This window comes from Lepisosteus oculatus, chromosome 6 (assembly GCF_040954835.1).
Source record: "Lepisosteus oculatus isolate fLepOcu1 chromosome 6, fLepOcu1.hap2, whole genome shotgun sequence".
In the NCBI taxonomy this organism is placed as follows: domain Eukaryota; kingdom Metazoa; phylum Chordata; class Actinopteri; order Semionotiformes; family Lepisosteidae; genus Lepisosteus; species Lepisosteus oculatus.
In genome coordinates this window covers 34,949,329-34,965,319 of record NC_090701.1, presented here as the reverse complement: position 1 = coordinate 34,965,319, position 15,991 = coordinate 34,949,329, and the positions used below count along the sequence as shown (strand labels likewise).

General features: G+C 37.5%; 1 protein-coding gene across 1 annotated transcript in view; it reads right to left on the bottom strand.

Annotated features, from left to right (window-relative positions):
• oxsr1b (oxidative stress responsive kinase 1b) overlaps nucleotides 1-15,991 on the bottom strand; it is a 127,951-nt gene that overhangs the window by 70,111 nt on the left and 41,849 nt on the right. The window contains exon 3 of the mRNA XM_069191221.1: nucleotides 7,631-7,739. Within this exon, the coding sequence (XP_069047322.1) occupies nucleotides 7,631-7,739 (109 nt within the window). The remainder of the gene's footprint in view (nucleotides 1-7,630; nucleotides 7,740-15,991) is intronic.

Below are 15,991 nucleotides of genomic sequence, written 5' to 3'. Positions count from 1 at the left end.
CTGCATATACTTTTACAGGGTGAATGTTTGCAAACAAAGGAAAGTATTGTGAGCACCAGAATGGGAAATCTTCCTCACTATCTCTTCCCACGTAGAGATCAAGTTAGGAACAGGTAATACATGATCTAAAAAATGACTTGGAGAAGTGATGAAACTACAATTCACACTGCATTGTCTTGCACGGACTGAAATATGTGCTTCCTAACCCATGTTATCCATTAAGGGTAACTGGGACCTGATTTGGGAAATACGAAATTCAGTTCAAGAGGAAAGTTCCTTACAGATCAGCTGTTCACATTAAAGCTGCCCCCTGTGACACTTGGACAATGAGGTCTTAACAGGCACATTAACCCCACTCAAGGACAGGTGGAAAACCTACTTCACTGGACTACAAGCATTTTAGGCCTTCAGTGGCATGATGAATAAGTTGCAACCATGTTGTGTAGGCTTATTTCATGACAGACAGAAGTTGACAAATGTCCTTATCTTGGCAGGGCCATCAGCCAAGATGGTCCCAGTTCCTGTGAGATAAGGACTAGAATCAGAATGGCAAATACTGCTTTGGCAAAGCTTAAAACTATCTGGCCAAAGTAAAACATTTCTCAAGATAAAAATCAAACGTACAGAAGGCAATCGCCGTTATCATGGAAACATACCCCAGTGAAACTGGCAACTTACCAAGAAAGACAGATCAGAAACTAAATGCCATAATATTCTTCTATAGCCATAAATAACCACCACATCTATTCCATTTCTTCTCAATCTCTTATAAACGGAATCCAGCTAAACCGCTTAGTATAAACAAGCCTAGACATGTGTACAAACTGTTGGGAGCACAAAATCCACATGACTTGCATAAAACTATTAAGTCATGACTGCTTCTGTAAGTAAACAAGTTCTAAGAGAGCACGGTTTCCAAAATAAAAACTTAGTCTATGGTCTTCTGAAGTGGTATTCAAACATCTACTGATTCATAAGCAATTTCCATATACTCTATTTCTGAGCGTCCCTCTTTTCTTCATAGGCCATTCATTACAGTATTGAAGCCGATTAAAATATTTTTATTGTTTTACAATAGCTTCCAAAAATCTACATGAACTTATGAACTGCATTACATTGAGAACACTCATGAACTGAATTTTAGTAAATAGTAAACTTTTTAAGGCAGCACTTAAACATATTACCAATATTTGTAATATAGGTACCATAGAGTATAATTGCATAGCATGCTATAGCATATGTAATATATACTCCTATATATTGGCCTCCTAATAATCCCCATCTATGAATTGACTTCATCACTCTGTTCTCCTCCCCACTGATAGCAGCACTTTATGGCTGCTGCTGTATTATCCAGGTGGGGCTGCACATTGGTGGTGGTGGAGGGGAGTCCCCATTATCTGTAAACCACTTTGAGTGGAGTGTCCAGAAAAGTGCTATATAAGTGTAAGTAATTATTAATTATTATTATACTGCCTATTATATACTATGCTGTATATAACATAGCTATATAAGTTAAATACTAAAGTTGTTGAAAACCTCATTTGAGTTTGTTACACTGCAACATAGTACAGTGTTTTAGACTATCCATATATGTGCACATAATATTTTCCATCTCTTCATTTTTTAAACCGCTTTATCCAGTATAGGATCATAGGGAAGCCTAACCCAGCAAGGAGCAGGCACAAGGCGGGAAACACCCTGAATGGGACACCAGTCCATCACAGGGCACACACAGATGCAAACATACACACTCACATCAGGGCCAATTTTCCCAGAGGTCAATGAAGCATCCAGAGGAAACAAATAAGGGGAAAACGTACAACCTCCAGACAGATAGCACCCCAGGAACTGAACCCACGTCCCCAGCGTTGCAAAGCAGGCATGCTTACCACTGCACCACCAAGCAACACACATAATATTTTGACAAATTTAGCTCATATCACATTCTATTTTCATATGAGAGTCCAAGCAAGAAATTTGTCTTTTTTTTTTTGAGTAAATGAATAGTCAGGCCTTCATAAAAGCACAAACATCAAAGTCACACAAGTTCTGTTAATATAAGGGTGTGTAAGCATTTCTTTAGATACAGTAATTAGACAGTTAATAGTAAGCCATGAGAAGAGTCTCTAAGTTTGCTTGTCAAAGTTTTAAAAAAGGCTTTTTTGCTCTTATTACGCTAAAATAGGAATAAATAGACCAGAACAATGTTCGGTGGGGATAAAGGATGTTCTGGAGTAAGTGGTACTATTGCAATCCTCCAAGCTAAGCAGCACCAAAAGCTTGAAGTTCACAGGTTGACATTTCCAGTCCTTAGGAGAAAATCTATGGCATTACTTGGCCACACATACAGTACAGTACCATCTCCAGTCAATTCTCCCATGCGTTTGGGGAGAGAATAAGTTTATTAAAAATATTCACTTTTCAATATGCCTGAAATGTTCAGATATGAGCTGGTGAGAGATCTAGAAAAATCTACAGCACAAGCAGTTTTAAACACTATTTACTTACCAAATACCAAATACAAAGGAAACTATGTATTGAATGGAAATCGGTGACTCACCTCCTAAGTAATCTCATAGGCATACAGTCACAAGTTTCCATGGCCTGTTTTACGTAACAAATTATCCCATTACACACCTCTTTTTGAAATGCAGTTTGGGAATAATGATTGACAAGCATTTTATCATTATCAATTTTACAAATATATTCATATTTATAATGGAAGCAGGATAACTGATTAAAAAATACACATTTTGAAAGCATTATTGTTAATGAAAAACTTTATCACTCATGGAAGCTGAGACATTTCATTTATATGTGGCTTTATTAGTTACCATCAGGAAAACTGCTGAAGAAGCCTAATGTCTCAGATAACCTACAGGATACAAAGTAAGGAAGAAGGCAAGAAAAACTATTAATGAAAACAAATCCTACTAAATCTAATAACAGAATTCAAAGAGAAAACACAATCTGATACAATGTAAAATGTTACCTAGCATGGTGCCATGTTGCAATTGGCTGGGTTGACACAATGCATGAGAGTACTTTATAGGCAGGATAATAGCAGTACACTTTCCACAGTAGTGACCCATCATCTTAAGTTAAGCAGTCTTGATGTATTTAAGGCAAATTTTCACACTGCTTTCTCAAATCTCCAGTATACCAATCACAATTTTGACTATACCTCATGGCCAACGCTTTCAGACAGCACTATGTAAAACATATACTATTGCTCCATTCCGATGGAAGCCTTAGGGAAGCTTCCTTAAACATGTAATATGATAGCACACACAAACAAAGCCGACACTAAACGATGTACGTTGTGCTTTTGTAAATTTACTTCCCAGCCACAACAAAAATAAATTGATTACAGCAACTGCACCACAGACGTACACGCTAGTGTAATCTAAAGTGATTTTAGATTATGTAGGACAAAAATCTCAAATTAACCACCACTTGTCCTTCACCTAGCGGTTGCCATGGAAAACCGTCACATTCTTACAAGGCCTCATGGTTTTCCAGTGTTTTGCTCCTCTTACTGTATTACCTTTTCATGATCCATTTTAATTAGCTTATTATTCAATTCCCACTTTTCTATATAAAGACAAGGCACCGTTTTGATGACGCTTTGCCATTTTTCACAGCTCCCTGATTTTCACTAGCACTTCTGTCTCACTTTTCACATTTATTTTGTTAACTAGACAGTCTTTACTCACACATGTTGCAGTCTCAAGACTGCCCTGAAATCCATTTGGTGTTTTTTTTATTGGAGGCTCGCTATTTGGTTTCTACGTACCTAAGTCTCCCTTTTATTTTTCTCTTTTTTCATGACACTCATTATTCGGTTTCTCTGGACCCAAGCCTCCCTTTATTTTTTTGGACCCTTGGGCTATGCAGCCGTTTTCAGTGTCAGCATCGCCCAGTACACCAAGCCAGCCCTTGCTTTGCCCAGCAGTCTCAGCGGCCTCAAGCCTGCCTTACTAAGCCTTCTGGCTCTTTTCCCAGGAAGCTCGCAACTCGGTTTCTCCCATACACGAGACTCCCTGCTTTCCCACTGGAGGATTCTGTTTGGCAGCAATCCCGGCTTTCAGCGCCGCTCTGCAAAGCGGCCACAGCTCTCAGAGTCACCTGGTGCGGCGGCCTCAGCTCCAAGCCGGCTCTCAGCATTGCTCGTCGCCCTAGCCTTTGCTCCTAGCCTGCTCTCTGCATCTCCTGATGCAGCCATCTCTAATTCAAGCCAGCACTTCTTTCCATACTTATCCTTTTCACTGCATCGACCCTCACGTTGTCTGACTTGCATCCCTGACACTTCTGCGGGCTGCCCTTCCAAGCCCGTTTGGTTCCTTTGAGGGGTCTCGCTTTTCAGGTTCCTTCCATACACCCGAGACTCCCTTTTTCCCGCCAAGCTGTATTCAGCAACCTCTCTTTCTGCCAGGCATGTAGTTGGTCCGGCTTCTCCTGGACTTGCTGTTTTACCCATTACTGACTGGCCTGGGCTGATTAAGCCCCGCTGGCCGGTAATTCATTATCTCATTTCACTCTCCTTTCACTTTTCACTCTCCGGTCTCCTGCACTTGGGTTCTGACAAATCACCACCCACACGGCTATATCCAGCCACAGCATTACACCACTCCAGCTATTCTTTAAACTTACTCCACAACCTACAATTGAATTTGGTATTTAGCAGAGTTTAGCACAGAACTACAGCTGAACATACCCTAACAGAGAAAGACTGCTTCCTAATCATGAAATGAAACTTCAGGTTCAGTTTCAGCTCTGGGGTGCTACAGTACAGTATGTACTATAAGTGGACTTTCAATTCAATCTTTACTGTCCCCAAGAAAAAAATGTTTTACAGCACAATCAAACACAAAACAATGACAAATAAACATCATCAAAAGGTAAGAGAATACAGTAGTGTTACAGGAGAAAAGAAACAAGAGACAAGGTAGTTACTTTGAATTGTTTAAGAGTGTAATTGCAGTGGGAATGAAAGATCTCCTGAGTCTGTTGGTTTTACACCTGGGGGCACAGAGGCGTCTCACAAATGTGAGAAGTGTGAATTCACAATGGAGGGGGTGAGACACACACTCCATGATGCTTTTGGCTTAAAAGGATACTTAAGTTTATTTGATTATTCCTGATTATTTTGCCACTTATATTCACTAATTTACCCAGCATATTACAATTACCGGTACTTACTGTATGTTGCAAACCAACAAGTGAAGCAGAACTGTATTTTAACACACTTGCAATTAATTATTTTATAGAAAAGTGTAAGAAAAGTTTTATCTAGCTGAGTTTCCTAAGAAAGGAGTCTCTGTTGGCCTTTTTTATAGTGTCACAACAATTGTCCCATTTTAGGTTTTTGTCAATGACTAGTCCCAAGTACTTATAATCATCGACAATTTCAAAAGGCTGACCATCAATTATAGTGGGTTGAGGGGGTGTGGTATTTTTCCTAAAAATCAATAACCAGTTCCTATGTTTTTTAAACATTTAACTTTAGGGAGAACTTGTTGCACCAGGTAATAAAAGCATTTAGAATGGGCTCATGATGGTATTCTGTGTCCTTTAATAAACTGACTAGGGCTGTGTCATCAGCAAACAAGATGTCTATCTGTTTGTATCTTCTCCTGGCATTTCCACCAGGTGCTCTGCCCCCCCCCACCACAATCCAAAAACCTGCTGATAGGTCAACTGGCTTCTGGAAAATTGACCTAGATGTGATGGTGTGCATATCTGTGTTTGGGGTTTGGGTCTATGTGTGCCCTGCAATGGACTTGCACTGGCATGTTGTCCGGAGTATATTCTGATGTGTGCCCATTGCTTGCTAGGATAGGCTCCAGCTCCCTAGATGAAGCAATTAGAAAATGCATGGATCTTCATAATATAACTTTAATAGCCCTACCTTGGACTATAACCAGAGTTTCCAAAAAGCCAAGCTTCCAGCAGGTATTGACTCGGGCAGGTGAATACTTATGCGACCACCATATGTTATATTTGATTTTTCTTGACGTTTTTGCTGATATTTAACTTCAACCACTAAAATTTTCATTTTGAGCACTAAAATTTTTATTAAAAATAATTAACATAATTGATAAATTTAGGTTTAAAAAATGTAAATAACCTTTAAATGTTTTACTCATTCTACTATAAAGTGGGAATTGTATAGATTGGTTGGACAAAATGACCAACAAAGTGAAACCACACAGGTGAACTACTGTAAGTATATTAAGAGGTTAGTTTAAGTGGATTCATAAATTAACTGCTACATAGTACTGTGGTACATAATATTACCACAAGGATTATGACAAAGCCATTTAATATTCTCTACCATGTATCCTATCCAGGCCAGAAGTCAGGGTCTAACAATGAGGGCACACAAAAGGCTCGCACAGGCCACCTGCTCAGTGGCTCCACTATGTCGACAGAGCTATGCAAGATGGAGACCCCCAAGGGGGCTGTTTAGCATGTTCTCTGCAACTATCCACCAATCACAAGTCTCACTAAGACAGACCTGGAACAAGGAATGGCCTAAGAGACCAGCTGCAGTGGGCCGGGAACAGACAATTGGTGCTGACAATCCCCAGCCACATATATCCAAACTCTTCTTTTGGAGGGGGGAGTACAGACAGAGAGAGACCTCTGTGGAAGATGCCCAAACAAGGTAACCGAGCAGAAAGCTAAGAGGTGAAGGGCCAGCACAGTGAGACCAGCTTAGCAGATCAGAAGTAGCGTTGGCCACAACCCACTCTGTCATCTTGTGAAGCTCAAGCAGAAAAACACTGTAATTGCAATCAGGGGATTAGAATTAATTTAGGGACAAAGGGCTGCATTTTTTTCTAATATTCAAGGGAAGATTTAAACTAAGTGCCGGCCAGTCAGGTCTCATATCTCTGGGAAGCACTCTGTGGATTAGTGAACAGTTTGAGAGAGCAGTGGAGAACAGATTGAGGGTCCTGTAGAGGGTCTTTTATGTAGTTTAGCAACTAAGATTACCTTCTTAGTCTGCCAAGTTAGTTGGTCCATCACTGGTTGCTTTGGACTGTAGAAGTCATGAACTCGGGGACTTTTTTTTTTGCAAATAATAGCTTGTGTTAGCTTATAATTTAGGGTTTTTAAAAAATATATTCACTTGTATTTTATGTTTGCCCCCTCGTCATTGCACAGCCATCTCAATTCCCCATTGAAATAAAAAAAAAAACATTTTTAGTTAGAAACATTTTAATTCCTAACTACAGGGGCCATTTTAATTTGGTGTCTGGATTATTTTTATCTTTAATCTTTTTATAACAGAATTATAAGTACTTGCAAGTATTATAAGTACTGTGTATTGTATATTTCATTTTTTACGCATGTTGCTAAACAAAGATAATGTGCACTTAATAGAATAATGTCAGCCTAGATTTTCTAGGATAATGCAATTACTTTGTGGTTTTACTTAATGATCAAATCACTCCAGTTTCTATTAAGCTACAAATTGGAACCCAGTAGTAGTTCATTACCTATGTAGCCTTACAAATGGAGAGGATATAGAAAGAAGAAAAAGTTGTATGGTTGAAAAAACATGACTGATTAGAGATGAAGTATAAGCAGTAACTGAACTCAGAGGGCTGACACTTACCACCGCTGAGGAGTTTCATCACCAGCCACAACTCATCCTTCACCACAAATGAAGTGTAGTAAGAGACGATGTTTGGGTGATGACACTGACTCATTGCCTGGATTTCCTTCTGCAGATAGAGAGAGAGGATAAATCTTCAGTACAGACCAAAAGGTAGGCTAAGGTTGGTCGAGGGCCTGATTTACCCTCTGGATGGTAAGCCTTTCCTCTTTTGTATACTTTTGGCTGTTGTAGAACTTTCTACAGTTTAATGGCCCCATTTTGGCCATTGTTCCCAAAATATGATTTATCAAGCAGCTCTTAAAAATGACTTACTGTACTGTAAGATCAATCAGAAAAGGAGCTGTTATTTATTACTTTAAAGAAGATTAGTTTTTGATACAATAATGCTCTGGGACAATGTTCTGTTTCTCAAGGAAGAAGGTTTAAGTTATACAGTATGACAAAACATCTACTTGTTAACTCTAAAATACATTCAATGACAGTGAAAATTTCCCCATATCTATGCCTTTGCTGAATTCAGCACACAGACAAAAAAAAATCAATTTCCATAACAAATAATGAAAGGTTGACCACACAATCCCTTCCTATTCATCTGCTGTGACAACACGAGGGACTGCGAATTTCAAGAATACCCCCTCAATTTAGGGGAGGCACGTCTGGAGCAGGGTTAAGAGACAGGGAGACAGGAAAGAGGGGTAATTGGCTGTTAAATTTTGAAATGGACACTTTGGAAAAAGAAGGCTTAGCGTGAATATTTATGAAACTCAATTATGAATAAAGACCATAAGCACTGATAGCAGTGAAGGGGAAAAGAGCTGGAGAGCTAGAACTGTCTGCTCTTTGGATAATTAAGACGGGGAGGTGAATTCAGGACGCAAATACCACAGAGCAAACCATGTCCCCTTGTACTTGATCAAATCAATGTTAACAAAGAGAGCAGGAAAAATAACTTCAGTTAACTTAACTGGAAAATCCCTAAAGTGTTAGTTTATTTCACCAGCCTTTCAAATTCCTTTGTATTCTGTACAATATCCAGACGTATGTTAGAGCGATTTTTTGTTGTTCTTCTGCTTGGTAGTGTAGCAAGGCAAGCCCATTATTTCAGCACAGACTGGTCCTTTTAGATAACTGAGGACCCACAGATCTGAAATTCCTCATTAGGCTTCAGTGAAGAGAGCTTCACAAATGAGCTTTACAGTGCTGAGCAATGCCAAGTGCAGCTCCCACTACACTTCCAGTACACTGAGGGGAGGCTCTGATGGCTTTAGATTTAATTGGTAAAGGACAATATTGCCACAAACACATAATGTTTAGTTTTGAGCATGTTTGTTCTCAACATCAGAATGATGTATATCATCATGTACTTCACAAAACTATATAGAGTATTTCTAAATATAGTATATAGAATAAAAGACAATACACAAAGCACTTTTTAAGGATACCTAAGTCTTGCACACAGACCTGTAGTTCTGCAGGAATTATGCCTAATTGTTCCTTTTGCTCATTAGCATAATGGCATTTCTAAGTCAATACAGAAGAATTAGGCCCCAACAAGATTAATCCTGTTTCAACAAGATTAAATGACACTGTATTTATCCATAGCTTGTAGGCTGTGTAAAACCTTTTCGATGTACTGTATAGCATAAGCAACAATGGTAATTTTAACCAAACAATATTAAAACATGGTAAGATGACACCTCTATGAGCATTGGTGTAACAATTGGACAATGATGTGGCTGAAAAAGCAAAATGACAACACAAAGAATATGATAAAAATGTGAAACAAGTGTATGCTTTTATGCACCTCCCAATTCTTCACAAATGGGATCTGAGCATTGTACAAAACTAATATGCAGTCTAGGTTTGCTTCCAGTCATTGGTTTTATCACGGGATGTTCAGTGCCAGACAAAATCCATTATTAAATGTATGGAACAGCAAAAATAATTTAAAAAACCAAGGATACATGAGCAAAGACTGCAAATTGTGCTATTTTGTAAATGTATCTATTCTTCAAGAACTTCTTCTTTACCACTGATGACTATTATTGAAGCACTAATTTATTACATTTAGAAACATGAGAGTATAAAGACGATAGAAAATGCATTGAAGTAAAATATACAAAACAAAAACTATAAAGCATATTATTTGGACTTTTTTAACTGTACCCCACAAGATATATGTACTTATTAACATTTGGCGTTATAAGCAAGAATTATTAAAATGTATACTGTAAAAGCTGCAATCAAGACATTTTAGTGCAGATGGTATTAAGCAATCCTGAAACGAAAACAATAAGTATCACCATATATGCTGGGCAACCTCCTGGAACTGATCTGAGTCTGCTCTTTAGATATCTGAAGGAAAAAAAGCAAGCCTATGACGAATAAGGGATTGACTAGTAATATTCAGAAACCTTAGGGCCACATAGTTCATGTGCTGTTTCATCTGCAAGCAATATAAAAACTATTTATGACAGACCAACTGCATTTCTGGTAACTCCTGATTTACAGGAACCTTTGGCATTTTGAGAAAACGTACAAAAACACAGGATCACGATAAACAGCGGAATCCAGGCAGCCTGAAAATGTATCTGATATGAAAGGCAAACCTATTGAGTTCACATATTTCCTTCTAAGAATCCAAATCTTACTTAGAGATGATAAATAAGATACTGTGCCAGCAATTAGCTCATCATTATGCATCGCCAGGAATATGAGAGGCTTGAATAACCCTGACACAGATGATTGGTACCTTTTGAAAAAAAAATGATTTTAAAAATTAAAGCAAAAGACATAGTTCTTGGATTGGAAAAAAAATTAAATGAGCCATTCCAGTCTGAATCTGAATATTTTAAATCTTTGAACGGAAGATCAAATTCAAGTATTTAAAATCCTCAGAGACATTGAGAAAGTCAACCCATTGGATCTGCAGTACAATACAAACCGAATAACAAGGGAAAACTATGTGGCTGTGCATTTAAAATTGAAAACAGTAAGCAAAAAGGTTTACTGGATTCCGGAAAAATCTAAATAGCCACGTTGTTGATGTCTGATCCGAGGATCTTATCAAGCCAGGAAGTCTGACTTCTACCAATGAATAGCCAGATTAGATCATTAGAACAATGCAACCACGCTAGATAGTGCTGAATCATTTGTAACCTAACTTCTCCTAATTAAGATCCATATTGATGGTTAAGAAATTTCACACACCACAACAGATACTGATACTATTTTCATAATGGTGATAGTCAATGATCTTGATAAGCTAATGTTTCAAATTTCTTGCTAAGCATTATAATGAATTTACATGGTGGGGGTTCTCTGACATTTAATGCCATTTGTACAGCACAATTGTCCTTTCACTTCTCTTTTAAAATGGACAAGTAGTAGGAAAGTGTTTAACAAAGATAAGGGTTCAGGGCTAACATGCACACATGATCAAGATCACAAACAGGATGGACCTTAAACACTGTAGAATAACTTAAACTACTCGTTACTTAATTTACATTAGGCATATTTCTTTAAAAAAAATGGGAGGTTTTCAGTTTCTTAAGAGGTAAATTTCAATATACAGGACATGTCCTGCAATTGCACAATGCAACCACTTGATTAGTAACAGGATAACATAAAAAACTCCTAAAAAGAAAATCTGTCGCTTTGATCATAAACTTGCTAGCAGAGATGTTTGGCCTGTAGCTACTGACTGGGTGGAGGCCACAAAAGTAATGAGAACAATAATCCCAGAGCTTCATCAGCATTGCAGCATACTCTTCACTGCTGAATCAAAACATTTCACAAATATTAGAAAGGAGCCTTTGTGAAAGATGATGTTTTAAGCACACACTGATGTTGCCAAGAGAGAACACTGGTCCAAATTCTAAGCATTAATGCCAAGAAAATAAATAATAAAAGCAGAGATGTGTATATTTTAATTTAAAAAAACCCAGGGCAACAGCAATCCCACGTAGCAATTTGTTTCTGTAGATGAAGGAAGATTATGTTGTAAGATTAAATTTTATGAAGCCTAAACACTAATACAACCACAAACGCATTAAAGCAATCAATGCACAGTGCAGTACTATTCAGATCATGTTAATTGCTACACAATTAAAAAATATAACCCCTTACCTTTTTTAAACAAGCACGATTTCACATTTGCGCATTCCAGACCTCCTGTAACCTTTCCTGTCTCCTGGAGACTAAAGAAAGGCAGAGACATTTATCTGCCTTCACAAGTATCAAGTATTCCTCGTTTATCACAAGCTACATTAATAAGAATCCTACCACTAATTCATATTGAGCATTTACTTCCTTCCAATATTCAACCACAGAGAATAGTTTTTTTTATATTGACTTAAAATGTTGGTGGTAACTGAACCATTGTTTCTAAAAATACCCCCCATTGACACATTAAACTTCAGTGACTAATACACAGCCAATATACAATACATGCAGTACACATACTCTATATCCAGTACAACAGGGTGCAATTCATTCTCATATGGCTTTTATCTTGACACTACATTAAGAACTCCAAAAGGCAAATATGCTGCACTGCCCAGCTCACCCCCAAAATTTTAATTCTAGGTCACATTTCTCTTGTTCATTAAAGCACCATTCTCCATTGAGAACCCCTCGGATTTCTCCGGATTCCTGGGAATCCTTTAACAGAGCATCTTTGTACAGACAAAGAAAGGACTGTTAAAGTAAATAAATGTTCCTTATTGGCTTTTACTTGGCTTTGGGGTCTCCAGATATTCCACTAGAAACTGTTGCGAACATCAAAACATCTCCCACTCTGATTCCATTTGTGAGTTCCTGGCACGTTCTATACAGCCTAGTTACATCAGAAACATTGAAAAACATAGGATATTTTACATGCAAGAACATAATTCTACAAAATCTTTGTATTTCAAAGCAAATAAAAAGGACTTCCATGGTGATTAAAAACCAATCATTATTAATGCAGGCAATCTTTCGAAGCATATTGTGAGATAAATTAACACTGTTTTGCTGCATTTTTGTAGCACAGTATAATCCTGTGAATTCTCTTGCTAAAGCATGAATTAATCTTGTTCACGCTTTTACTTTTATATGTGGCTGTCTAACAACAGGCATGAAAGGCACCTTTACATATCTGACAAACAGAAGCTTTAAATGTGAATTATTCCACTAATATCGCTAAACACACCTGCCAGCAACACAAACAGGAAACTGAGTTACTAAAATAATAATTTATTTGTAAAGCACCTTTCCAAAACCCAGGGATGCTGTATATCGTGAATAAAGAAAAAGAGTAAATTCCAATTTCATATTTTCAAGTTCCAAAAGAGTAAACGAAGAAAAAAAAACAAGAGCACACAGGTTTTTACAGATTGACTGTAGGCAAACAGATGTAGATCTTGGCAAAAAGGTAAGTTTTAAGTTTAAATTTGTAGAGAGTCTGAAGTTTCTCAAAGTCTGAGGAAGGTCATTCCCCAACACTGGAGCGATGACAGAAAAGGCACAGTTACCAGAATCTGTGATTTAGTCCTGGGTACAGTGAGTAGAGGACTAGCCTCAATTGAACAGAGCCTATTGGGGGAGTGTAAACATGAAGGAGTTAGGAGATGAATGATGGAGCCTGATTTACAGCCTTGTAAGTCAGTAACAAGATCAATATGTGACTTTATAGTCAACCAATGTAGAGACTTAAGTGTAGGAGTGATATGCTGCCAGAGTCTGGTGTGAGCAGTTTAGCTGCAGAGATCTGAACATGTTTGAACTTGAGAAGAGAGTTAGGGAGCCCATAGAGTAAAGAGTTGGAGAATTCAAGCCTTGATGGTATGAATGCATGAATCAGATACCTGGCATCAGACATTAACAGAAATTGCCTAACGCAGGCAATATTTCTAAGGTGAAAGAAAGACATCTTAATCAAATTATGTGGCTTGAAAGAATTGAGAGGAACAAAAGTGACTCCCAGCTTCCTAACTATGGCTGATGTGTGAATGGGGATGCCATTAAGACCATGTTTGCATATAAATTTGCAAAACCACAACAATTTACAGTTGAAAAATGCAAGCGATGTCAAAATTATAACAAAGTCAGAGGTGTCTGATTAGACCCAACATACTGTAAATATAGAGAAACTCCAGCCATTTTATTTCAGATCTTGTACTGGAATACTTACAGTAGGTTGGTCTAAACTAATACTCATTACTTCTCATCCTGGGAGATCACAGTGTCTTCTTGTTTGCTTTCTTCCTTCATGCGAGCTAAAGTGTCTTCATTGCTCTTAATTATCACAGATTTTAAGTTTGAAGAGTTCCCTGCAATATCTGTAGGGCTGTTGCTCCCTAGAACCAGGAGTAACGAACACTGTTTTAAACTGAGAGGTATTGTTTTCTCTAAAGCTGCTTTTTCCAGTTTTGCTCCAGAGATAAATGACAGCTTGTCACAGGCTAAGCCACCGTTTTTGTTACTTAGTCCCCTGCATATACAGTGTAGATATAAACCCTTAGAACCATTACTACTTCAAAATTACCAGACTAAAAGATGATTAAAAAGGCACAATTTTAATACAAGCTCGATTGGTGAACAAGGAATACTGGCCAAAACTGTCCACTATTTTTTTCTTTTGATCCTTCAGTTTCAGTGAACACAGGACACTTTTTGAAAGGACACATTATGTCTAAACGCCGATGTATCGTAGCAGCAGAAATTATTCTAAACAGCTGTGAAACAGTAGTTCAAACTGTACTACTGAAGTACTGCTCACTACCAAGAAAGGAGCGGTCATAGTAAATTTAAAGACATTGAAGCAAGATGTTCTTGCAACTCATGGCATTCAAGATATTAAACCCTCTAAGAAAAGAGAATATATGAAGAAACCATCAGTATCATACAGCACTAGATTTAAAAACATTCTAAAGGAACAAAAATGTTACAGAAGGTAACAATGAAAAACAAGATTTTTAAATAATACATTCAGAGCAAGCATTAGTCTTTTTTTTGTTTTACAGTGAAGCACTGAAGCCTCCTTAGATGTGGCTTTTGTGTGCGACAACTGGTATTCCATTTTGCAGACAGATTTTTTAGGGGAGCAGATGGGGTAAAAATAACTTCTACGGTATCTCCAAAAAGAGCAACATCAGAGCTGTATGTTGACCATTCAGAACCCTTACAAGGGAACCCCATTAATATTCCATCGGTATTGTTTTATTAAGAGAAAATTAAATTAACTGACAAAGAAAAGAGAATTTAAAAAATCTTATGTACTGCTGCACATCTAGTAATAACATTAAAAGGAAACGCACACAATCTTGTGCAGACACAGTAGATTTACCTTTCAGAAATAGCAACAACTACAAAGCAGCTGCTATGTACAGTAGACACATTTTAGCTCAGAACTGGGTCCTCCCCAGCTGGTGACAATACTGCTGTTTGCAGTGCAATGTGAAAAACTAACATCACACCTGCGAAAGTGCACTCATACAAACATGTACACACCACTAAGTATACAATGAGAAGATGAATTTGGGCAATCACTGAAATCAGCTAAGTGATAGTGCCCAAAAAAATTAAATCTAATAGTTTTGTTTAAAATGGCTATCATAAGTTGCTAGAATTCTGTGAATGGGACATAAGACGCTTACTGCAATCTTGTTATTGCAGTTACCAAAGATTTAAGAACAGCTATACATTCCTTTCAGCTTAGGAATCATTAAAAAGTGTTTTTTGGTGTGGGCATTTCTTCCTTTCTTCTAACAAAGTATTTATTTTTCTCTTAAAAAAGATCCATTGTAATGTTGCCGTAGCACTATGTGTACCACTATGTGAACTATTAAATCTTTACAGGGTGCTAAAAATAATTTTAAATATAATATTTTATATTTATTTATAAAAATATTTTTATATTTTAAATATCATGGCCAATAAGTATCTTAGGGTAGTTAAGTAAATTCAAACTGCGCCCATCAGCTTCATCACACAAATTACAAGGCAACAAGGATATAAAAAGGTAGATGTACAGTAGCCGTTCTGTGTATTTCAGCCCCATTACCATAGTACCAGAGCTCTCTTTTATTACAAAATCTCAACCTCACTCTTTCCTACATGATACTTTCAAATCATTATGGAAAACAAAGAATTATTGTTTTTCAGTGTTACTAAGAATGAAAGTATGGAGTGAAAGGGCAAATACAGGAAAACATTTTTAAATGTTCCTTAGGTTCACCTAAGCTACAAACACGACAATGGGTTACATACTGTACAAACAAAGTGACGCTCTAAATTTGCTTACCATTGGTTCTTCTCTTCTCTTAACTTGGCATTTCTGAAATGTGGCCTCAACTAGTATTTGTGTGCACAGCAGAC